Raw genomic sequence first — 27,999 nt, forward strand, 5'->3', positions numbered from 1 at the left:
ATATGTCTGCCTATAATATTAATGTTTTAATTTTAAAGCATTTTGTTAAACTCAGCTTGGATAGACAAAATTCACACATTGTTAAAATGAAATGCTGTAAAGTATGTAGGTCAATTATTGTGTTAACTGACTAAATATATATTTAGATATTCGATATGCTGTCATTTTAATATGGTCTTTTCCTTTACTTCTCATTATTAATGTCCTTCAAAAGAATCATGAGAGTATCATCTGTAACAAGTTTGGTTAATTCTATATTTTGATTCAATGTATCTTTTAAGTTCTATTCATCACAGTACAGTCCTGTTGCTACACATGACTGGAACTGCTTCATGGCACATTTACTTTTCCTTTTTAATTTGCCAAAGACATTTCCCTGTGACAATTTCTTCTGTAAACATAAAAAAGGGTGATTAAGTAAAATGACTAATAGCAATTTTAAACATTGGTGATGTTTATATTAAGATGTCGTATTTCACCAGAACTGAATGTACATGTACTTTAAAGGAGTTAAAGTTCATGAAAGGCAAATATATAATAAACATTCTTATGAAAAAAATGCAAAATCAACAAGTCATTATACTTGAAATTAGTAACAAATGCAATTTTCAAGATCAGCTTAACTCCTGCAAAAAAAAGCTAATCAGCAACATTTATTGAACTCATCCATGACTTTGGCTTGCCAAACTAACCTTTGAATTTGATAAAAATTTCATAATCAAAGAGCTGATTGCTCTGAGGTGGAAGAAGATGCATAAAAGGTAACTTGAATTACAATAAAAGCAGCCCCCACCAACCCAGCCTGCTTTGTCCCATTATTGCTTTCGACGTATTTTTTTCTTCCAAAAATAATAATACTCATAACTTAACCAAAACTCACTATACTTAACATAAAAATCTGCAAATACTGTTGATTCAAATTAAATTTTCTATAACTAAATTCCATACATTCGTCTCAGCATGGTCAACTTGATGCAATGCAATTTCGCCAAGCAATTATAACAGTAATTGATTTGGTTTCACTTGAAAGTTTTCTGTCAAAAGCAGATAGTCAACTTTAAAAAAACTGGCCACCAAGATTTTAGTCAACTTTGCTTAAACTAGGGATTTTCATTATAAACATATATTGAAAAATTCTAAATATATCCAATGCAGATATGTGCCAGGCCAAGGATTGACTGGTCATGTCAGGTGATGACCTTGCTATGTTATAGCGATAATTTAGAGTCAAGCGCACACGTGAATCTGCTGGTGTTTTACACATCAAACGATGCACCGTCAGTTGACAGAATCACGTGTGCGCTTGACTCTTTAAGCATTTCAAACCCGTTCATTTAAAGTGCTTGACCCATATATATCATATTTGTTTTTCGTCTAATATTTTTACACAAAAGTATGAGGGTAGGAATGGCATTTTCCGTCAGGAGTCACACAGCCCTTTTCTGAAATTTTTCGTGAAAATAAAACTATTGACAACAACGAATTACTGGTTCTGTACTCGAACCTCGATAATGTATGTACCTTAATAACGAATAACGGTAAAGAGCTGGATTATTCAGTTGTTAGATCCCGTTTTTTATCACTTCTAAAACTTTGAAACGTATTAAGGCAATAAAGGCAATAATTGGGAACATTCCGACAATGACCGAAATGGAATCCGTCAACAGACATTAGTTTGTACATTGATATTTCTGTCAACAGACGGTGCACCGTTTGATGTGTAAAACACCAGCAGATTCACGTGTGCGCTTGACTCTTTATTATCGGAATAACTAAATATTCTAACTTTCGTTTTAAAAAACACATGTTGTCTAAAACTGGAATATGACTTAATTGATTGCATTAAAGATCTGAACGCAGACGGAACGAACAAATCAAATGAGTGTTCCGTTGCTTTTAATACTTATTATATTATATTCATGTTTATTTAAAAAGCAAATTTTTGCAATATTTAAATTTTAGGCCAAAATCTTGACATTTGAAAATATTTGATTTAAACGTCAAAAACAAACATCCAAATTTCAATATTAAAATGGCCCTAGTTTCTATAATATATATCCTATGGCCATGAAACTTGGCCAACTATCTTATAATTTCCTAAGCTTAGGTCATGCAAAGTTTTATTAAAATTGGTCAAGTCTTTCTATCCTATTAGGTCCAAGGACACAGTTATCGTCCTTTTGATTTTCATAAATTTCTGATATGACGTTAATAAGTTATTTATTTTTATAACTTTAAAAACGTGACGGGCGTATCATGCGCTCATTGCACAGCTGTTATTAGCTACATATACTACAAGAAAGTTCACGTACACTTGTTTTATAGTAAAACTTAGCTAGTACTTCGGTACTGACATGATTTATAACAAACTTTCTAAAATTACCCGTGTATAAAATTTGAAATTATAAAAAACTGAGGTTTCAACTCTGTCAGGCAAAGTTGGCCTTAGATGGATTTGGCTATTTTTTTAGGTCCTTTTTGGTTTATAGCTCTTCAACGTTTTCGGTCCTCATATATCCTTGTCTTTTAAATATTCGGCTTTGATCGTTCCTGATGAAGGTAAATCCAGAAAAGGGCTTCGGACGCATGACATTTATAACGTGTTGTTTTCATATTTAGCAGCACTGAGTCGATACCTCTGCTGGTGGACTATCAGTTCCCGAGGGTATCATCAGATCAGTGGTCAGTACTACGGTACTGACATGATTTATAACAAAACTTTTCTAGAATTGTCCGTTTATAAATTTTGAAATTAAACAAGAAACTAAGGTTTCAACTCCCTCAGGCAAAGTTGACCTTAGACGGATTTTGCTATTGTTTAGGTACTTTTTTGTCATATATCTCTTCAACTGTTTAGGTTCTTGTACATCCTTAGCTCTCAAATATTCGGCTTTGAGCGTTCCTGATGAGGGTAAATCCAATACATATTCAAAATTGCAACAGTAAAATTGATCTTCTTCTAATTTCAATTAAATACACAAATGTTTTCTTAAAAGTTTAAAATAAATAGAAAAATTACAGAAATATATTGTTTAAATGTTTCGAGAGATGCAGTTTGAAACTAAAATGTTCCTTTTAAAAAAAAGGCTTTCTAACTATTTTCGATTTGACACAGGTTACTGTTCTTAAGTTTGACTTTGCTTTTTTATATTTTCGCAGAACTGAAATACTTCATGTTTGGTTTGTTTGGCTCTTGCATTTACAAGAAAACGCTTAATGGTACTGCATTCAGGTAAACAGACTTAAACTTGATCAATCTTTTCTTTAAAGGAAATAATATGCACTTATTGTTGAATTATAAGGACAACATCAATTTGTTGGTACCTATAAAACTTGGTTTATTCCACCATTTTCGGAAAATACATGTGCCAAGTCAGGAATATGACAACTGTTTTCCGGTCGTTTCGTTGGTTGATAAGTCGAGCGTTTGTTTGTATCAGGTTTCATGGACTTCCCTCTTTTTGAATATACCTTGGAGTTCGTAATTTTTGTTAACAAGAATTTTTGTCACTTCCACATTCAGTAAGTGAGTTTGTTTCTTTACCAGGTTTTTTAAAACACAGGAGCAAAATACCAAGAGTAGATTCGAAATTAAGTGTTGTACTTAAGCAAACAAGACAACTTTCAAAGACATTTCCCCTACATTATTTGTTATGCGTAGGTTTATAATAATGGTTCGTGTAGATTTGTTTCTATTTTCTGTTGAGTTCTATCGGAGATTGGTTTATTGATTTGAACACAGATTGAGATGACAAAGACGACCGACACATTCACATATTATCTTATAACGTATTGATTCCTCTTTTTTGGTTTGTCTGTTGATTTTTTTTTATATTTCAGCATTTTATTTTTACCCTGCGATAAAGTCCAAGTCACGCGAATAGCAAAAGATGTCATATTTGTCCAATAAAAACATTTGAAAGCAAAAAATGTATCAGACCTAAACACGCAAAGTGCTATATGACCAAAAGGGACCTGACAAAAATACCCAAATTCATCTTAGGTCAATACGACAGTTGTTCAAAGCCACATATGATATATTTCCTTAGTGTGATAAAAGAGTTCAATGATATACTTTTACCATCTTTTTGTTCCATTACGGAAAATGATACTGGAATCAAATGTTTTGTTCTGGCAACGTACGTTTCTGTAAGTTTAGACATAATATAGTGTTTCTTACCATAAGAATAAGATAAGAACACCAATGATTTGCACGAAACAAATACCTGAAAAACAAAAACATTTTTTTTAGAAAATTAAAATCATGCTCTTGCATGAAGTATTTTTTTCTTAATTGTCTATAGTTCTATCAAAACAAATGTTTTTATTGATTTGACTTGAGATAACCATTTAGCTATTTTTCTTCTTTATTTTTCAGGTGCTGTAAGTTAAAAAGAAAACAAACAGGTTGTATAGCTCTCACAAATATTGTAACAAGGTATACTTAACCAGCGGTGTCAGATGTATATTCTAAAAAAATCTACAGATCTACGTACTGCTAAATCTAGGATCAAAATCTTTACAATTTACAATGTAGTAGTAATTTCAAAACTTTTGATTCTGCTACGATGTACATTACTATTAAATAATATGCTATAATCAGTATGACTAATATGGAATTTAAAAGATCAACTTATATACGTTGAATACGGCTGTTTGGCTCGGTTAACAAGTTTTTTTCATACGGACCAACTGTATCTATTTCCTGTCATACGAACTGGCCATACAGACCAGCTGTAGCTACTTCCTGTCATACCAGCCACATGGACTGTTTTGATTATTTGATAAAAGTGTTACCAACTTGCTGATTCTGTGTTGGCCCTGTATTGATTCTGGGTCAGCTGTATTGGCCCTTGGTCCTACGGCCCTCGGGACGGGCCGAGGGCTAATACAACAGACCTTGAATCAATACATAGGCCAAAACAGAATTAGCAAGTTAGTAACACTATAATATTACCCACGCTCATTCGAAATATCACATACATCGTCTCGTTGAACAGGGCTTTTTCTAAACACAAATGGAATCGTAGAAACAAAAGAAAGTTGGTATTCCAATGGGTACTTATTGTGCATTCCTACTAACCGACTTCATTTTGAGCTCATTTAAAGTAGAAATTATAAAAAAATATTCCTTTAAGAAAAAGAACAAAAAATCATTTTGCAAACAGGTTGTATAGCTCTCACAAATATTGTAACAAGGTATACTTAACCAGCGGTGTCAGATGTATATTCTAAAAAAATCTACAGATCTACGTACTGCTAAATCTAGGATCAAAATCTTTACAATTTACAATGTAGTAGTAATTTCAAAACTTTTGATTCTGCTACGATGTACATTACTATTAAATAATATGCTATAATCAGTATGACTAATATGGAATTTAAAAGATCAACTTATATACGTTGAATACGGCTGTTTGGCTCGGTTAACAAGTTTTTTTCATACGGACCAACTGTATCTATTTCCTGTCATACGAACTGGCCATACAGACCAGCTGTAGCTACTTCCTGTCATACCAGCCACATGGACTGTTTTGATTATTTGATAAAAGTGTTACCAACTTGCTGATTCTGTGTTGGCCCTGTATTGATTCTGGGTCAGCTGTATTGGCCCTTGGCCCTACGGCCCTCGGGACGGGCCGAGGGCTAATACAACAGACCTTGAATCAATACATAGGCCAAAACAGAATTAGCAAGTTAGTAACACTATAATATTACCCACGCTCATTCGAAATATCACATACATCGTCTCGTTGAACAGGGCTTTTTCTAAACACAAATGGAATCGTAGAAACAAAAGAAAGTTGGTATTCCAATGGGTACTTATTGTGCATTCCTACTAACCGACTTCGTTTTGAGCTCATTTAAAGTAGAAATTATAAAAAAAAATTCCTTTAAGAAAAAGAATAAAAAATCATTTTGCAAAGTTCTTTATGCCACCTTTAGATATATTGATGATGTTTTCTCACTCAATAACCAACATTTCAGTGATTGTTTGAATCTTGCATCTCATATAACCAAGTGAATTTGAGATTGAGGATACTACCAAAACTAGAAGGTTTGTTTAATATCTTGATATTTTCCTCGATATTGACACAGATGGACGACTTCAAACTAGAATCAATGACAAACTTGATGATTTCAGCTATCAAATTGTAAACTTTCCATTTCTCTGCATAAGCATACAATCAGCCCCATCGTATGAAGTTAACATATTTTAATTTATACTTTTCGCTCTAACATGTTCACACTATATGGACTCCATTAGTGCTCCTTACATAAAAAATGCTCCAACAGAGATATGAAAATAAAAGACTGAAATCGACACTAAATGAGTTTTACAGTCACCATCACGAATTAATTTGACGGATTATACCTCAGTTTTTGTTTGTTATCTTGATTGGTCTTCTTAATCGATTTATGAGATTTAAATATCAGTAAAATACTAGTACTGTCGTCTAAATTTATCAAAAATTTTGAAAACAAATCTTCAAATTATGTTGTTTTACCGATGGTGTCCTATTCCCGATTGTGACATGTTGACAGAGTGAAATCGCATAGAGGGTGGTGCAAAGTCTAGTGTAGACGAAACATACATCAGGCGTAACAACTTATACACCTGGTATTTTTGATGAGGTTTTTAATCCATAAATACACTCAATTACGGTAATTTTCGTTTTTATGAGCGGAAGTACAGAAAAAAGTAAAATAATAAAAATACCGGACTCCAAGGAAAATTCAAAACGGAAAGTCCCTGATCAAATAGCAAAATCAAAAGCTCAAACAAATCAAACGAATGGAAAATAACTGTCATATTCCTGACTTGGTACAGGAATTTACTTATGTAGAAAATGGTGGAATAAACCTGGTTTTATAGCTGGCTAAACCTCATTTCCGTTTTGGCAGACCTAACGAAATTAATGGCCATTATCGGACTATATATTCTGACATCTTCTGGCTTTAATTTTTTATGACCTTACAAATCAAATAAAAACATTACTTATTAAATCTAAGATATGTCAGCAAATAGGATTAAAAACAGTTACCTATAACCAGCAAAATCAGCACCGAGACGACAATCTTTAGGACAGGAACTGTAAAAAATAACAATGCATTTTTTGTTGTTGAGTAAAATGATTTTCAAAGAAAAATTTTGAAAAAATTATAAACTCAAAAAATTCCCAGTAACTATTGACATTTCCCTAATATGATTAATTTTATAAATAATGTATGTCACTCTAGAACATGACTTGCCTTCATAGTCCACAAACAAGTTTTATATATATTCATAAAGGGTATTTGTATTTTCTTAAATATTGCTTGTATATGATTCAAAATTTCAAATTCTGTTACCATTTATTTAACGTGCTCAGCGTTATCCAATAAGTTAAAAAGTAAAATAACATACGTTTATAACATGAATATTCAATAGAATCATTTTGAATACAAAGGTTTTTTATCTGGTCCTCAGTCTTTAGAAATAATACGTATACACCTTGCAACATGAATAACACCTAAATCTGACCGATAGGTAAAAGGCTCTGTGTAAATTAACGATACATTTTTAGGGCTTTATGCACATGTAGAATAATGCTGCTAATATTTAACCTAAAAGGTAAATGGTTAACGATGAAAAATGTATTTTTTATCGAATAATAAAGCCTAAATATGACAGCAAGAGTCATCAAATATATTAGACAGAACAACAAACCATCAGACTAGACCCCTAAAAATAAACGTACAGACAAAGACATGGAACAACAAACAATATATATACTGTCAAGCAAAGTCTTTTTTCGAAAAATAACGCTTGTATAAAGAGACAGCATTGTGTTAAGGAATTGTATACTGAAAGTAATACCTACGATCATTATAATCATGAGAATCACTTGGCACATTTTTGGACAGGATCTGTGTTTCAGTATCTTCTCTGATAATAATTAGAAAATTTTAAAAGTGATATGAAATCATCAAATGCAAAACAAATAAATATAAAAAACATTTATCAAAACGAAAATGTCACGCTCACCAATTATACGATACAAAAGCTTAGGCAAATTATAGTTCATCAAAATTAAACGCGTTGTTTTCGCAACGTTGCGAATGATAAGCATACAAAGGAACTTACTTTAAATAAATCAAATATTAACAGCAATAACTGTCCTTTCCTAGATTTATGTATTTCAGTTTTACATAAAAATGTACGACAAAAGGGATGATTTTACTTTTACTGATGTTAATTTTCCATTTTTAGACGGTGTTGTTCCTTTGGCACCGTCTTATGGTGTTTATGTATCCTAACTCGTTCGCTATGCTCGTGTCTTTAGTGACATTTTGGATTTCAATGACTGTAAGCTATGTTTTACTGGTAATTAATTAAGTCAGGGATTTCGTTACCACAAATTACTTAAAACATTTACTAAATTCTTCCATAGAAGCAAAGATTTGGTTTTCAAGTTTGGCCATACCTGTAGAAAACTTATTTCAAACGGAATAGCATATCCTAAATTTTACGCTGATGTTGTTTACCGAGCCCGGAAATTTAGATAAGATCCGGGTAAAATGAGGAATCTTTTAAATAAACTTATTCTAAAATGTTACCAATTCAACACTGTAATTAGATCTTTGAATATTGTTTTATTGGTATAAATACTGATACCAATATCAGTAAATTAAAACCTTACTAAATATTATTGTTATGCACATATGCACTTTCACGGTACTACAATCTGTCGATACCTATATTTTGGCATTGCACAAGGTCATATTTTTCTCTGACTGTTAATGACGTCTTTACACTAAATCCGTTGGATGTTGGATGTGTACTGATTAATATTTAAGATACTAATACATCATTTTTTTTATTAGTTGTTATTGGCTTAAAACTAGCTGTCAGTAACTACAAGTACTCTTAGATCTGGTCTTTGTGTCTTTTGGGATGTATAAATAACCTGTCACGTACAGTCTGTGTTTTTTATATGTTTTTCTTCTTTGTATCGATCTGATGAGTTAAGCCCTTTTCAACTGATTTTTATAGTTTGTTCTTACGTTGTGCTGTAACACCACTGTCCCAGGTTAAGGAAAGGGTTGAGCGCCCACAAACATGTTTAACCCTACTGCATTCTTTATGTGTCTGTACAAAGTCAGGAGCGTGTAGTTCTGTGGTTGTCGTTGGATCATGTCTGTCATATTTGTTTTTCGTAAAATATTTGTTTTAAATTATGCGGTTAGTTTTCTCAATTGAATTGTTTCATATATTTCATGTCGGTGCCTTTTATAGCCGACTATACGGTATGGGTTTTTCTCATTGTTGAAGGCCGTACGGTTACCTATAATTGCTTACATCCACTTTTTTTCAACTTTGGTGGATAGTTGTCTCAATGCAATCATACTACATCTCCATATCTTTAACGTCATCAAGTCGGTTACGTGAATTTTAAAGTATTTTTAATGGAAAATGTACATGAAGTACACTGCAATATCTACTCCGCGGGCATACAATTCGATGAAAATGAAGACTGCTTGGTTTTCTATTATCAATAAATTCGTATATGACAGTAGTTCGTATTGAGTTTTGATGTACGGTGGGAAAAGCTACACGACAATGTTGCATTAAGAATACACTGCAACGTAATTTAGCGCCACAAGGATAGATATGATCTCTATTATTTAAACAAAATATTTTTTCTTTTTCTAGCTAGCAAAAAATGAACGCATGGACCCAAATTTTTTTCCCTTTTGCAATCGAATGTGTACTACTTCTATAATGTTATAAACAATTGCAAGAAAGAATCAACGATAGATTTTATCCTATATGCATTTTTATTAGAAAGAAAAATGTCTTCGGCTTTTTATTTTCGATATAATATGATTCTTTAAAATTCTAACTCATTAAACTTTTATTGTAAAGACTGCCCGAAAGGCAAGTAAATAAAGGAACACTTTAAAAAAAAAACCGGTGATAATACCCCTTTCCGATTAAAAATGGGGTCAATTTTTCGGAAAAGTATTGAAAAATGTAAATTTGTGTTTTGACATGAAACATGCAAAATTCAATCTCAAATATCTCGGAAGGCAAGTCATAATGGGATAATTTTTCTCTGCATATTTCGATAGTGCTTATCAAAATTGACTTTGTGTCAATATCGTAAGGAAAATCAACTAGGGATGTTTTCTGTATTGTATGCCTTTAAGGATTGAATCGGTACCGCTGCTAACAAACTGTTAGTGAAGAGGATACTGTCGTCCAAGAATCAAGGGCTTAATCATTTTGCCTGATATAAATGATATATGTCCATTTAGATTGTGCATGTTCGGTAAACATGATAACAAAGACCGAATCAGCACTCACAACTAAAAACAAAAAGTATAACAAAATTACTGAACTCCAAGGCAAATTCAAAAAAGGGAAGTCCATAAAAACTGACAAAATCAAACGTTATTAATCAAGTGAAAAAAACTGTCATATTCCTGACTTAGTACAGGCATTTTCCGAAGGAAATGGTGGGTTAAACCTGGTTTAATACCTAGCTACTTTCCAATTGTATGAAAGTTGTTTACTGTCCCGTTATATTGAAAAAAATGGTTAAGCAACCCAAACAGACCGAGGTTAATGTGGCTATAATTGTGATCCAGCAGTCATACATCACAGACATACAACACAACTGAATTAAAAATTCAAACAAACATACAAATTAATCTAGCAAATACGCCAACAAAACAATTGTAGAAGAAGAGAGACCGACAACATTATGACAGAAATATAAAATGTCGAAATAACAAACAGCAGTCTACAATAAACTATATAAAAGCTAAAGACTGAGCAACACGAATCAAACCAAAACAATGGTGATCTCACGTGTCTCGGAACGGTAAGCAGATCCTGCTGCAGATGTGACAGTCGTTAACATTTGATGGAAGAGATGTCCTTTGTCAGTCTATTTGGTAATGATACTTATTTTAGGTACTTGGTACAAGTAATTATGCTCGTACATATTTTAATTGGTAACATATGTTAATAAATACTTTATTTAGTACAGTTATTGGCAATAGTTTTGTATGTACATCTACACGTATAGGAACAAGTAATTTCATTATTACTTTGGCTGCATAAGATCTGACCAAATCTTTTTCGCGTGTCGTTAGGACAACTGAAGGCTTACACACCGTGCTAAATTTTCAGTCTTAATCAGGACTGTGTTCGAATTGTAAACAATACGTAAAGTTATTTCAGTAATAAAACAACTGTAAATTGACGATGTAAATAAAAAGGGTTGATTAATCTATCATGCATATTCTTCAATTATTACTTTTTTGTGAATATAAATTAGTTTGCATAGAATTCCTGGCAAATTATATATTTAAAAAAAACTGACGCTATCATACAATGAGTCGCTCTTATATATATATATATATATATATATATATAAAAACAACCGTTAATATGTCGTTCAGTTGTGTTTTCTCAAGCTGCACATAAAACATTCAATGTTTGATTTTCATTCGATTAAGTAATGTCACAGATGAGTTTTCTTTGTTGGCAAATGAATGTATAGGCAGATCTGCGATTTTTTTGCAATTTGCATAAAAAGTTAAAAAGTCACAAAGGATCAGCAAACATAGTCGTGACAAGAAAGAAAAATCCAACAAACATTTCACAGAAAAACTAAAAACCTAAAGTGAAGGCACGTGCTAGAAAAGGGTTCATGTTTCCTGTTTTGTTGATGAAAACCGTCGTGTTGTGATTTCAGTCAATAAACTGGTGATTAGTAACATTCGATGACGTCACGAATAAGGAAAGAAGGACATACTGGTGGATACGACAAATGAAACATATCAGTGAGTACTTATTCCAAAACGGTCAATCAAGTCTGCAAACCTCGCAAGAATTACTCTCTCTTAAGATCTCTTATTCCAATAGCTTCCATGTAAGCAGTTACTTTATCAAATTGAAAAAACGAAATTTCTCGAATATCTTTAAAAAATGGGATATATACTAGTTAAAAAAAAAAAAAAAAAAAAAACGATACACGACTTGACAAAGCAATATTTTTCAACTTTACAAATTCATAATAGAAATAGATAACTATAACAAACTGAATCATCAACAGTAATAAGTGTAAAAACTAAAGATGCACACAAAAATACGGATCAAAGTTCCAATACGGAAAGTGATCTTTACGAGATCTAGCTGATATTGGAAATGACTTCTTCTTGACGCAAATATTAATTGCTTCCAATCTTCAACACATAGGTCTATTCAGTCTTTGATAAATTGAGGTATGTTACATCCCACAAACGAAGCGATTTGTTGCTAGTCAAGCGTTTCCGGTGCGTTCGAGCAATGTTTTACTCGACAATATGGTATTCCACCTTCACTTTCGTGTACTGAATTTTATTGACACTGGCCATTCTTACAATGTTGGTTTCTATTATTTTCCCTCTTAGTATGAATTTGATTGATTGATTATTATTGCTAAATTAATTAATTGCTAAATTTAATGAATATTCATTACGAGAAGGAAGCAACAATAAAATAGCATTTTAACTCATATTGGAAATATGGCGTTCGAATAACCATGATCTTTCAATTACCTTGCAACAGGCAGCAAACAGTGTTTTTAACGTGTTCAATGCAGATAGAGAGGTATTCTCATAACATAGGTAATAGATCATGAGCAGAAGCCGGTGAATATGCATGCTGCACATCCCAAAAGGACTTCCCATCAGCATTTGTCTAATGTTTAAGTAGATTTTTTACAATCTTCCTTTCTAGTTTTAAGGAATGACAATAAAGATAATTCATTTATAAATATGTTATCTTACACACTTATAGCTGGTATTGGACACTGTGAGTTTGCAAGCAACTCCTCCACTGATGCACATTTATAATCTGAAGAAGAAAATCCTTTTAATTACAATATAATAAGTTTACGTATAAAAACCAAAAAAATAAATCTTAGATCAAATAAAATCAACATCTATAGATTTTACTACTGTGTTAAAATTATAACCTTTAAAGAATAAATTTAATCATAGAATCAATGAGATAAATTGGATTTTGTAGCTAAATTTACGGTCTCTATAAACAACATGACCGTAAAAATTAAGATGTGATATCCCGTTTGAAAATGAATTCTGCAGGTGCAGCCAAACTTTATAACTAAATATTTGAATCTATGAAAGAATTTGATAAAATTTCTAATTAATTTGTGGTAACGAAATCCCTGATTTAATAATTTCCCTTGTATACATAAATTACCTCCATTGAAATCTAATGCTCGACTACGCGACGACAGACGCAGACTTTCTTGAATAGTACGTAATTTAATAGAAGAAAGGGAACTAGTTAACAGGACACATGGGACAGACAGATTAGTCGTAGAACACTAACTATAAAATGACATGAAACGTAATTTGAAGAATTTTTCTGTAGTTTGGGCAGCCAATACATAGTAGGAACCTTCAAATGTTCAGAGGAGGTCTAAAGCTGAAATGTGTTAGTGACATGATTATTTATTATTTGACTCTCTGTAGAGCGCACGGCCTTGAATGAGGAAACATTTATATTTCACTCTTAAGAACTTTCGTTTAGTATTTACGTCATACCACCACCACCACATTGTTGGCTGCTTTGTAGGCTGGTACGAACACAAACCGCTTTGCTAGTACTTGCATTTTGTTTTTATCTTGAAATTGAGCGCATTACTAACCCTTTTATGTATTTTTAAATTATTTTCGAAATGTGATATCTCCCCAATATTCAAACATTCATTCAAATAGGAATCAAGTGATTTTTTGTCAGATTTCTCCCGTTTACATCAGTTTTTATAATAGGACGAAGGAGCAAGTAGTGTTCGACAAAGGACGATATTTTAGTCCTTTTTCGGAAAGGTTATAACCTCTTGGTCGATTTTGAGGTGCCCTGTTATTAAATGACCATATGGATCATATTCAAAATTCGATGATTCATGAAAAATCATTGTATTCTATACTGACGTCTGTTGTAACTGACGTATAATCACAAATGAAACTTCTTCTGGCTTTTTATACGTGTATGAAATTATAGGGGCTCTAAATTATCAAAATACAGATGTTTAAAGTTTTGAACGGTATAGTCATTCAAAATACTAGGCAAATTTAGAATATGCCTTTTATGGTCTTCATGTTTGTAATACGAGGGAACAGCTGTGTATGGTGACAACAAGCTGTAATGATGCGTGTACACTCAAATCTTGTGTTGAATAACAATATTGAGTAATTTACTAATTGGTATATGACCCAGCTTGCACAATAAATATAGATATGGATGTTCTTGTGGTTATATGAAAAATTCACGTCCTGTTTGTCCTACATTTTGTATACCACATTTCGGTTAATTCATGTTACAAGAAAGTTTAGGCTGTGGATTTTTCAAGTAATGTCATTTTCTGGCATTGGTCGGGAATAATTGTGGATATCCTTATCTACATTTGTTGCATAATCTAGTTGCATTATTAAACACGTTTATGAAAAATGCTAAATTTAGAGGTCAATTTCGATTTGTGGCAGTTGAATTTATGTTTGAAATGTAGTTTTTTAAGCTCGTAGATATTCGGGAAGTGGAAATTTTTTTTTTTAATTTTACCTTTTCTAACACCTTTTCATGAAATATCCAACTCTGGAGGAAAAAATAACTGTTCAAACCATACAAATGTGCAGAATCTCAAAAACACTAACCAATTCAGTGCAGTATTGTTTTTCAATACCAAAATAGACATTGTTGTAGACAAACAACGTGCCTCTATAGTTTCTGCAGACAAAAACTGATTTCAAAAGAGAAGGGATAAAATCCGCTTTTCTTTTAAAATCCAGAGAGACTCCGTTATCTGGACCGCATTTAGAACTTTTGTCAGGCTTAAGTGTTTAAGAAGTTTTCGACTAGATTGATTCAGAGAAAAAGGCTAACCCGCTGCATTTGTATGCAACTGTCTTAAGTCAGGAGCCTGTTGTTTAGTGGTTGTCGTTTGTTTGTGTTGTTCATAAGCGTTTCTCGTTTCTCGTTTTTTATATAGATTAGACGATTGGTTTTCTTGTTTGAATTGTATTACACTAGTCATTTTGGGGCCTTTCAAAGTTTGCTGTTCGGTGTGAGCCATGGCTTCGTGTTGAAGGCCGTTCTTTGACCTATAATGTTTTACTTTTTATACATTGTGACTTGGATGGAGAGTTGTCTCATTGGCACTCATACCACATCTTCTTATTTATATCTTACGCAGCCATTAAAGATATTCTGATAAAAGATCTTGTCAGCTAGGTTTTCGAACCTGCCTACTGTGTAAATCCTTTATCGGTGTCTGTTCAACAGAAAAAAATCAGACTTATTCTAGATCTAAGGCAAGAAGAAGGTTTAGAAGAATTTATGTATGCCAAAAATGGCAATTATATGCTTACATTTGCTCTAGGATTGGTCATGCTTACATTTGCTCTAGGATTGGTCATGCTTACATTTGATCTTGGATTGGTCATGTATTTAGGAAAGGAAATGAGGATATCACCAAGATTGCTTTGCCTGGCGTAGAAAAGTAGAAACTGAGATGAAAGACCTTGGGAAGACCTGGAAGACCTGGAAGGAGATTGAGAAGAAGGCAAATGTGGCGGGGACTGATTGAGACCTTATGTGCTGACAGGCACGAAGAGGATGAGACCTGAGATTTGATTTTACCAGCGAATAATATCATATAAATATCCAATCTAATTTTCATATATTCAGGTTTTTCTGAAAAATTTAGTATTAAGATACGACTTTTCGTATTTTCAGTTCTAGCAGCGCTATTTATATATTTACAAAGAAATGAGACCCTTAGTTTCTTTAGTCTCCTTTTGGAGGTCTGTGGATATGTGATGATTTCTAGAGTTGTGAGTAGGCAAGTGTACATTTGCAAAATTATCTTAAACACGCAGGTTTTCTTGGGAATGAAGAAAAAAGTCAATGGCACCCGGTTCAAGTTTTGGATTGTTTGGATTTTACTTGGAACCTTTTGGAGGGAGCCATTGATATACCTGTTCATCAATTTGAAAATCTCCGCACTTTAGTGCATAACCTTAAGCTTATAATACGCTTCACTTTTGGTGTCAAAATATTGATAGTTCCCCTTGATGCGGACTACCAGAGCGTATTATTTACACGTATGTAAGCTGGTATTTTACTAGATGAGGCTACCTAGAATTCCACTGTATGTGGAATGAGATTGATAAAGGTCTCATACTTTAGAGAGCTAAAAGATGTAGATTAATTACTGAAGCCACTGGTGTTCAAACCTTAAGAACAAATTTGTAAAACTATATTTAGATATTAATCAGAATGTCATTAGAATTGTTAAAGTTGGCAATATGAAGTCATCGCTTCAGTGATTGGCGTTCTCTGTATTTCATACTTGTCTTCTATGTAATATTGATTGATTAGTTGCTTGGTTGCCCAGACAAATTCTACCAGTGATTTCATTAGTAAGAAATCGACTTTGACGATTTGGGTTTACATTAGCGTATTTTCAGATATTTTGATTTTGGCCCTTTTACACGTGATACATTTGCTATTAGTAACAACTATAAAGTTGGGAAAAACGTTATTCTTTATTCTAGACGCCAGGTACTAGTGGGGTTTACGCTTTCGCCCACAATTGGGCATTCGAGTACAGCTGAATAGTCATATACAGTTGAAAACGGTTAGACATTTGTTTTTTTTTTGTAGATCTAAACGTGTACTAGGTGTGCCAAAATGGTTATCGGCATCTTTTAGTCGGCTATCGTTGATTTGAGTGAACAATTTAAACCTTGCATTGTAGATTAATTAGAATCATATAGAAATATCCCATTAACTTTTTGGTTCAGATAATCTAGCATTTTACTCAGACTTTCCAAACAAGCGTCTATGTGTTACGTGTTGATGCTTATCTTATTTTAGTATTTCTCTTGTAATTTGAACTTCTTGTGCGCCTCTATTTCAGTTTTAATATATAATAAGAGAGGTATGTACACTGATACGGAATATGGAAATGTTTATTTGCAGAGAACTGTGCTGACTCTATACTATTTTTGTACAATTGGAATATGGAATGTTTATTTGAAGAGAAGTATTGTACTCCTAATTAAGAGATTCCGCATTCTGTATAAATTAAGTTTATGTAGGACTCCACTTTCTTAATGATAATTAGAGCGTTTGTTTTGAGCAATTTTGTTAAATTGCTTGAATGTTCTTTTATATGTTTTTACAAATACATGGACATATTTATTTATAATCATGTATGGTTATTTTTCTCGTTCATATACCCGTTTCATTCATTAGTTTGATATTTTTTTTACAGATGCTTCACACTTGGTCATCCAAAGAACTGGACAAATTTAAGTCTCAGATCTAGATCTCTACACGCGTAATGTCTCATTGTTATATGTTACACTAGATCGTCTGCAACCAACAAATAACTTGTATTTTGAAAAAATTCCGAAAATGGTATGTTCAGAACAATTTGTCTTTTTTGCCGTCATCCGTGTCTATATTTGCTTTTTTTGGGAGGACTCATATAGCAAAAAAGTCTGTTTCCGGTTTGGAAGCTTATTTGTATTCCATATATAAACTGGCAGCATGAGATTTCCCTATTAATCTTGTTTAGAAGATTTTCTTACACTTATGCTGGAGGACGGAAAATAATGTTAAGCAAATCTTTTGAACGAAAAGGAGCCAATTACTAAAGAAATTAGTCAAGCATTATAAAATTTAGAAAAAACAGAATTTATTTTTTTGTGCACTTTTGTCATGTGTCTTAATTCAGGGTTATTTTCCGTTTTGTTTGTAAGATATAGTGAACTAGCTAATATTCTGATGTCTGATCTGGAATTTGAGTTCAATTTTTTGGAGATTAAAATTCTTAAAATTAAAACCAATTGATACAGGAGAGGCAATTCAGTTATTATTGAAAAAACACGGAACGAGCTTTGTCCTGTTTTCTGCTTAAGGACACACATTGCGTCAACGGTTCTAATTGAGAAATCGGGTAAATTTTTGATATAAAACAAGGTTTCTGTTAAGTGTATGGGTAGTAACCAACACACAGAGTAAAGGACGGGTATATCCAGGATAGCATTGAACAGAAACTTTGATATTTTCAATTTGGGTTTGTAATTCTTTTAGAAAAAAAAAATCTTTGCAATGCGATCTTAGTAACGAAACCATAACCCACGTTCTTGTTTGTTGTTTACTTGGATAGTTCAGAAAATATTTGTTTTTCGTACGAATGAAAAGGGGTAGAACATAAATCCATTTCTTTACATTCCGTTATTTCATTTCCCCTACATACATTGTAGTATTTTCCCGGATAATATTTTTGAGCAGGTGGTATCGCAATGAGGTATATAAGAAATTTGTATATGTCCGTTGGATTAATGCGGTGTGTGTTACAAAGTTAAAAAAAGAAGTGTTGTCACTATTCAATTCTTTTTGTGTTCATTTGACCATCCCTTCACCCTCTTTCTAGTAGTAGCTGTTTACATTTGATTCTTATGTGTTTGGGATTGAATAAAACGTTTACATTGATACATATATGTGATTTTTTAATAATAAAATAATGCGATATTTGTAACAATACACAACCCACTTTCTTGTATGTTGGTTATTTTGTTAGTTCAGAAAATATTTGTTTTGTACGAATGCAATATAAATAAGGAGATGTGGTACGATTGCCAATGAAACAACGATCCACAACAGACCAAAAGATGTAAGTTTTGTTTTTTTTAAATAGATACAAATTATTTATGTTCGGTAAGCATGTCCTTTCATGCACAATTTCACATAAACATGTAAATTTGCCGATATTGTGCCAACACTACCTAAAGCTACAATATTTAGGGTTGATTGAAATGTTTATTTATTGACATTTGTAAACTGGGTGCTAAATTTTTCAGGTGTATTATTTAGGACATTGGAATATTTTATCAGATTTTGACCAAAGAGCCTACCTCTTTATCAGAAAATTTCTATATTTGATAATCTTCTCTAAATATATTGGAACAAACTAAAAATAATAATAGGGCATAACAAAATGTGAAACTGTAATCTAAACTATTATAAGCATATTGAATTTATTGAAATTTGGATGGACAATGTCTAAATCTTATGCTCTTTATATGACTATTGTTACCTTTAAAAACAAAACAAATATCCTTATTAGGGTTAATTATTTTTCCTCCACATACTAGAATCCGTTGAAAACATGCTTACACAAAAGAGTAAACATTCATTGCAATTATCAATAGAAGAGTTTATTTATTGATACAAAAAATGCGTATGATGTGCATTTTTAATTACAAACGTTCACAACATTTAACAAAAACACATCGATGACGGTTAGATTATAATCCACACTAAACATTACTTAATATGTATATATGCTATACCTGGAGAAAGTACAAATCCACTAGGACATTGCCTGATGAAACAAGAACATTCTTCTTCAGAGGGAATACAGAAGCATGCATTTCTTGGTCTAAATACAAAATCATATCCTAGTGTGTAGTCACATCTACAAGTACTGTCTGCTTTAGTTGTACTTAATGAAAACGGTATTTGTCCTTCATCAGCGCAAATTGATTTTTCAAATTTGCAACTGCTACTACCATTTGTCCAGAAAATAAAGGGTTGATAACGATCAATCGCACATTGTACGCCTTCTAAATTTCCAACTATTTGTATTTTATACCCTACAAAAATGCACACGTATATTAATTCTTCGAAACATTTCCGTGCTGCGATGATGACACGCTGCCTTGGTTTGTTTTCCTATTTATTACATTTCACAATTGCGTAAGAAGTATTTGTTTGGGTAACGTATACATATTTTTATATATTTTGTAATACTAACAAACTAGAAAAATTGCAACTTGAAGCTGCAAGAATTGGCTTACTAAATTTTACAAATAAAAATAATATTTATAAAGAAATTGGATGGGAATCTCTTCAAGACCGTCGCCGAAGAAGAAAACTACAAATGCTTTATAACGCGTATAACGGAAAGGCCCCTAATTATCTTTGTGAATTGATTCCGCCATCGATACAAAGTACAACTACATATACCTTTTTGTAGACTTTCGATAAGAGTGACTCGTTTATCCAATCAACTATTAGGCAAAGGAATAGATTGGACACAACAGAAACTTTATCAAAATTTTAAAATAAATAAAAAAAGAGTTCTACAGTAGGTAATAAAACGGTGCCTAGTTACTTTGCATTTGGTCCAAGAAACCTTAATATTATTTTAACGCAATTTAGATGTTCAGCTACATTCCTTAATTATGATCGCTTTCAAATAAATATTGTATGCGAGCCATCCTGTCGCTGTGGGAATCCCCGCAAAGATTCTAATCCTTTCTTCTTTAAATGTCCTTTATATACGAATTAACGTCACATTCTTAGGAATAGTCTTAGTTGGTTACCAGAAGAGAGGGACGAAAGATACCAGAGGGACAGTCAAACTCCTAGATCGAAAACAAAATGACAACGCCATGGCCAAAAATAAAAAGACAAACAGACAAATAATAGTACAGATGACACAACACAGAAAACTAAAGACTAAGCAACACGAACCCCACCAAAAACTGGGGGTGATCTCAGGTGCTCCGGAAGGGCAAGCAGATCCTGCTCCACATAAGGCACCCGTCGTGTTGCTTATGTTATTACAAATCCGGTAAATAGTCCAATTCGGCAGGTCACACTCGCGAAAAGGGAAGGGTACTTTAGTTACGACACAAGGAACATATCCGATATCATCTGATGACCTTGTGTTGGATCTAGAGATTTTAACATCTGGTAGTATATAAATCTGACAAAAGAGCAATGAAAAAATATTTAGAAATGTTTTTGATTATAAAAAAAAGACCAAGAGGTTCCTTGTTTAATCATGTGTATAAGCTGAATGTAGTGATCCACACACACACACACACACACACACACACACACACACAAACATGCATATATATTTTTTTCCTTCTTCCTATCTTTCCCCTTTTCTATGCTGGTTCTTAATATGTCATTTAAATTACAGATGTTTGATTATATATTGTGTAAAAATAAATTTGATATTTGCATGCTATGAAATTTTATTGTCTAATATTATATCTTAGAAGAAGACGATCGTTTTGTGAGTTTTTTTTGCAAATAAAATATGTTTAAACTAAACTAAAAGACATATTTATAACGAATAACATTGCTCCATAGCTATCTTAAACCCACATGTAAAAATAAAACGAACAAGGTATTTCTACATCTTTCTAAAACCCACTTGTGAAGATTTAAATTAACAAGGTATCTCGGTGAAAGTACAGTTTGGAATGATATTTAATTTTTAAAGACAAAAAAAAAAACCAACCACATTCTCTGATTAAAAAATAGTATTCTTTAGCATTACAATTTAAAATTATCTGATTTTTTAAAATTATAATACTGATTCCCGTGCACACGATAAGTGACATGATCTGGTACTTTTCACTACCAAAACTCGAAAAACAAAAATATTCTAAATATTAGAATGCAGAAACTTAAATGATTTAACAGACCGGCCAAAACCGTCTTAAATTATTTTTTTAAAATAGACTTATATTTTAATATACATATTTAGATAAGGATATGGCTACTGACTTTTGTTTACCACATGAGAACAACACACATCCATTTGAATAATATGAGGCACTTGGTGTAATACAGCCACTTAACTTCCTAGTTTATTTAAGATAACCCTGACAGTACCAATTTCAATGCACCAGATGCTCATTTCAATAATTATATCTTTTCAGTGAGACTGTAGGCCAAAATATTTGAAAAAAAAAAGTCCATAACCTATTCTAAACATTAAAGAGCTGATAAAAAAAAACCAAACTAAAGCCAAGTTAAACCAAGACCAACACAATAAATAAAACTTTTAACAGTATTTGAGATTGAGAAACTAAACTGAGCATCAGCTTTCAGAAAATGTGAACCAAAATTGAGTGCCATTACTAATGCTTATCATTTTGCCTATGAAATATCAATTCAAAAGAAGGTACTTCGTTAACTTTAATCTTATTTTTTTTCAAATAATGCCTTACTGACAACTTTTATAAATACGACAGTAAAACAAAAGTAAAACCAAATAAAACTATATTTGAAAACCGTATCGTAGAATATAGAATTTTACATAGCAACCAAATAAAAGACTTTGTAATAACATGAATGGTGCTAGTTTTATCGAACCAGATGCACATTTCGACATTAATGCTTAAAAATTCCAAAGTTCTGTTACAGTCCATATCGTTATGCAATAGAATATATAGCGACATGATATTTTCCAACGTTTAGACAAGTATTACTTATTCTGAATTTGATGACAGATTGAAACAAATGGGTCATCCGTGTTAAATAGGACAGGTTGTCTAAATAAATGCCAAATCTTGTTTTGGGTAACATCGGGCCCTTCTGCTTTTTATTGACATATTTGTTTTTGTTCTGTTGGTGGCTTTTTTATATATATGTTCGAAACGCACGCACTTACTGCTCTCTTCTTTTTGCCGATTTATTGTTAATAATACTAACTTCAAAAAGAATCAGGCTAAAGCAAAACAAGCGGCCATTGCCGCTATTTTGTGCATTGAGGTCTGACTCGGGTTTTTATTTACATCTAGGTATTGACAGAGATTATCATTATAAATTGTAAATTTTCAATTTAAACCACAAATTTCGACAGAGAGCCGTATGTTCAATGTGTCTCCAAGTTTATCTTTTCTAAGGGATTGCTGCTTACCGGGATAGGGTTGTTGGATGTTTTAGAACAATTTGTAAAGTTTTAGAACAATTTGTAAAGTTTTAGTCATCTGAAAGAAAGTTTTATGGATGGCATCGTGGTTTACAAGAGCGGTCTGTTACTTATGTCGTTGATGTGTGGCGTTTAATGTAGACGTAATGCAGTCCTCTTTTCTTCCTTTGTGACTTCGATTTCGCAAAGTAACCAGTATACATGTATAACAAATGTCAAACTTGGCAAAAGTTACTGAAGTTACATAATCAATTTGATCTTCCGATGAGTCTGACTTCATCTCCTTGCTTTTATATAGTTTTGTGTAGCCCAATCTCTAACACTCCCACTCTTTGGTATCTTATGTTTTGTTTAGATATGGAGAACAACTGCAATGCTTAAAAAAAGCGATGATATGACTAGCGCATTTTACTCATTGTGGTAGTCCGTACGGTGACCTATAGTTGCTAACATCTACGTCCTTTGGTCTCTGATGTTCCTTTGTTTTCCTCTTATAGTAGATGTGTTTCTCTCGGTTTTAGTTTGTAACCCGGATTTGTTTTCTCTGACATTTGAACACCGGTATACTACTGTTGCCTTTATGGATAGTTGTCGTATTGGCAATCATACTACATTTCCTTATCTTACAATAATTATTCATAATTCAACAAAGTTAAAATATGTATGAACTAAGCAAACAATCAAATCAATATACTACGTACGGTATTTGAATTATCCTATTGTCGGATTAAGGTAAAATATAAACACTACAGAAATTTGATATGATGGAAGCTTTTTTCTATCTCTTTTTCTTTTTAAAGAACTACATAATGTCAATAATCCAAGAAAGTTTAGAGTCGTTGAAAGTAGCAGTTATTTTATTTAAAAGATCATGTATGTGCTAGAATATAGAACTAGTGTGTTACTTTCTTGAATATCAGAAGCATATCTGTTATACATATACAGTTCAAAGGTTTCATAGTTTTAACATCGGAGAGAACATAAATCATGGTGCATCATATTAAGTATTCTTATATTCTCAAAAGGACTTTACTAGGACAAATGATATTGGTGTTGGTAGACAGTTGTCTTATATTTTGTATTCATATGTCAATGTTTGGAACATTTTTTTAATGCAGACACTTTCCGTCTACTTCTATGGCATTCAACTTCCCACGTGTCGGAAATTGGTCCCGGTTTTTGCAGCTCAATTTTCTAACAAAAACCAAAACAAAAAGCTCAATGAAAGTATTGAGTGAACATGCATTAACATGAATTTGACAAAATGAATCCCAGATCAACAAAAAGACCACACTATCACATATTGGTGATTTTTTTTAACCCACTACAACTGTAAATGAAAGAGAATTACATACCAGGCGCTTCAAATTGTGGTCTGTCCCTGCATGCTTCGATGTTCTGCAATTTATTTACATCGTATAAACACTGATATGTGTCGGATATATTACATTTTCCACTTGCTTTTAATTTCCACTGCGAATTAAAGGGGCAATGCAAAGTAAAAGCTTTGTCAAGTCCATAAAGAGTTGTATTTATCTGTAAATATTAATGTTCATTAATTGATCAGTTTATTTATATGCACTTTCTTTCTTTTTTCTCTTGGATGAATCAAATTCACATCTTTTGTCGTACTTCGTGTACTTAAAACCCTATATCAAGAGAAATCAGATGTTGCTTTTCTTGTTTAAGGACAGAATGGTAGGATATCATTACTTTTTTAAGTTCATCAGTAATTCGCTTATAAAATAGATAATATTATTCTAATTCACATAAAATTTTCATTTAATATGATAATGACGTTGAATCCAATGTTGCATTGTAAAACTACAATTGATAAAGAAACCGGTTCAAACTACTGCACTTATTTTGAGACACCGTGGTCACCTAAACTTCACCAATCCATAGTAAAATCCATGCTTCTCGTCGACTGTTTGAGAAGTTGTTTTTTTACACAATTGCAGCCAGGTCTTGTCTGCCTAAAGTGGACTGGTCAAATCAAAATTGATTTCTGTCCTTATCGAACATACCCTCTAATCTTGTTACAGTGTCAATTTCTCGCTCTTCATTCTGAACGACCCAATGTGCAAAAGCAACCGATTGAATCAATTTTAACTTTGTTCCTGTCCTAAATATGCATGAAATATTTTCCACTGGCCGTTATGCAAACAACAATCAATCAACGTATCAAATGATCGAAGATTTCCAATGATTTTGATTAATTTTTATTTTCTTATTATTACATATCAATAAACAGGATTTAATTTTAATAATTCCCAATTCATTAACTGGTGGTTTGAAATGAGAAAACGTTGGATCAATATGAAATATATTTGTCTACGTACTATAAAAAAAAGAAACTGATATCTTATCTTCCCACTCATTGTTTATCTTTATTTTTTATCCATATTGTCATCAAGATGCTGCAATAAAATCGATTGAGTACAGAAATCAATCAAAGTCCGTCTACACTCTGTAATACTAAAGGAACGAATTTGCGGGATTGACAGGAAAACCCAAGGAACAACCTGAAAGAGATGTAGTTTACAAAACACAGATAATGAATGCAGTATGACGGTTACCGCGAAATGCTCATCTCGAATATCTATCTTTCTATTAAGTTTTATGAACTTTAACATATGTCTAAACTTTGAACAGCTTTTGGTTTACATCAACTAAAAAAGCAACAACAATATCATGGTTACCGCAAGGTTATCATTTGTATTATGTGTCGACATTCTTCGTGGCTACAGCGGCGTCACAGAGAGGTTATTTTTGGGGTTTACGCTTATTTATTGGTGAGTTTTGGAAGCGTCTATGGGCCATTCGATATCCTCGGAAACAAGATTCTCGGAACGTCTCGAAATGTTTCGATCATTTATACAGGAAGTTATCTATGTTTTTAATACGGTCACTCTATTGATATATTACCACGTGACATTGTATCATTCTTTCGACAATCAACATTAAAGTTCATTTGTAGATCGGAAAGTAAAAAAGTAAAGAATAGATTGCAGTTAGAAAGCCATTTATATACCCCAACCGATTTGCTTTTGACAGTACTTGAAACTCTTAAATATGAAGTATAATGATATTGCAATTATATAATTTATGTTTTGAGATGGTCCCTATACTCGTTGTTTGTGTAGTATTTAATATGGGAATAATATACTGACATTAAATTATGTCCCAGAATTTACTGATTATTTCTGAACGTTTAACTGTTATATATGTAATTCCATCATAGCCTGAGCAATTTTCGGAAAGCAAGAAGAAAATGAACAAAACAATATTACTGTTAAAAATATTTATCTTAGGTCGGAAAACAGAAAGATGATTAAACAAAACGATATTCCGTCTAAAATAGTTATTTTGATTAATAGATACTTACAAAACAAGGGAATATTCACTAGAACTATTAAAGTTTAAATTGAAACTAAATTTATCATTAATAGAATCAGGGAACAGTATATCTAGTCAATATATATATTCCTGATAGAATATAATTAGTAATGTTTTATTATCATCCCGCGGGTTTTAACAGTGAATACATTTATGAAAACCATATGCAACATATGAGTACCAATTATCAGAAATGAACACAAATAAATGAGTATCTAATGTTTAAACTGTAAGGAATGGAAAAAATAGTTCCATGGTTATAATTTACAAGAATTTTGGATCCTTGTATTAATTTTCACAAAAAACGTAATTAATATCTTATAATAATCATAATAACTACGTATACGTTACTAATTTTATACCGTTCAGGTATGGGTTTTTAAGTCTCTGCTTATATTTTGTATAGCAATAAAATAAAAAGTTAGACTTGAAGAAGAGATTGATTTGATTAAAAAATTGCCATTGATAAATACTTGACGCTTGTGTGTATTGACATGGTCCCTGTACTCGTTGATAAATATTCCGTATCAACTTCACAAATAATACATGATGGTCTTGAAGTATAGATTCTGCGTACTGACGTTGTTTATCATCTTAATAACGTGTTAAAGTGTTCTTTTATTTGTCTTTATTAATATTGCTTTTACTGTTTGGTCTGTTTTTGGTGATATACATTTGACGTGGCTCTATACTTATGCATCCCGTAATTGTGTTGTTTGTATTATTTTTCATTTTTACTTGTGTGCTTTGTCCGTGTGTCTTTTATGTTTCTTTGATACATATGACGTTTTTCTGTACTTTAAACATCCCACCATTGTGTTATTGCTCTATTATAATTTTTGCATACTTTGAACGACAAAATTATTTTATATCTCTACATGTGTGACGTTTACATTCTGACATCAAACACGCTATTTTACGCCAGAGTTAATGTTAAAATTACGATTCGGTCCCAGAGCTTAAAATCCCTCGATCCTTTATGGGTTGATTTGGCATACATAAATAAAATACAAAAATAAGTAAGCAATGAACGAGGTTGTTAAATGTAATATATGCTTTTTTGTACTTCTTTGTTAAATATTTGTTCGTTTTTGTTGTGATTAAGATTGTGACACGGTGTTGACTGCTGTACCCCTATTTTATATTTTTACCTGTTATGTCTGTTTGTTTTATCCGCGCATCGTTGTCAATATAATGGAATTTGATGCGACTGTCATACAAGTGAGAGGTTTAGCGCCATAAAACCAGGTTCAATCCACCATTTTCTACGTAAGAAAATGTCTGTACCAAGTCAGGAATATGACAGTTGTTGTCCATTCGTTTGATGTGTTTGTGCTTTTGATTTTGCCATTTGATTATGGACTCTCCGTTTTGGATTTTCCTCGGAGTTCAGTATTTTTGTGATTTAACTTTTTGATAGTATATTTCAAATTTCTGGAAAAGATTTATTAACAGCTAGGACTGTATGTTAATTAAATTTTAATTCTTTTTTATTTAATTTAATAGTTCAACCTTATAGCATCTTAATTTTTGCTATGATTGTGCGATTTTGAAAATTGTATGCATTGTGTTGACCAGCTACCCTACAAACGTCTTGCCGTTTATTTACATAATATTACTATTATTATTACACCCTACTCACATGACACAACAAAATCGGATTGAGAATCTAGTTTTAAACAATATCGGTTTGCGTTGACACAAATTCCAGATTGAATGAGCCAAACCACTTGAGGTAGGCAGTTTGACATCCGAATTCAACTAACATAAGATTTGAACCTAGAAT

General features: G+C 32.3%; 1 protein-coding gene across 2 annotated transcripts; it reads right to left on the reverse strand.

Annotated features, from left to right (window-relative positions):
- Positions 1-13: 13 nt before the first annotated feature.
- Positions 14-27,999, reverse strand: LOC127715395 (uncharacterized). 2 transcript variants are annotated; one of them, XM_052221434.1, is made up of 9 exons: positions 27,856-27,999; positions 25,157-25,339; positions 24,170-24,350; positions 19,429-19,731; positions 12,826-12,892; positions 7,866-7,930; positions 7,047-7,094; positions 4,181-4,226; positions 14-391 (listed from the first exon to the last, which is right to left on the reverse strand). In XM_052221434.1, coding segments are annotated over exons 2-9 (750 nt in total). In that variant the 5' UTR covers positions 25,196-25,339; positions 27,856-27,999; the 3' UTR covers positions 14-390. The 2 variants fall into 2 exon arrangements, with proteins under 2 accessions (XP_052077394.1, XP_052077395.1); XM_052221435.1 differs by lacking the exon at positions 27,856-27,999 and having other exon boundaries at positions 25,157-25,706.

This window comes from Mytilus californianus, unplaced genomic scaffold (assembly GCF_021869535.1).
Source record: "Mytilus californianus isolate M0D057914Y unplaced genomic scaffold, xbMytCali1.0.p SCAF_9, whole genome shotgun sequence".
Classification (NCBI taxonomy): domain Eukaryota; kingdom Metazoa; phylum Mollusca; class Bivalvia; order Mytilida; family Mytilidae; genus Mytilus; species Mytilus californianus.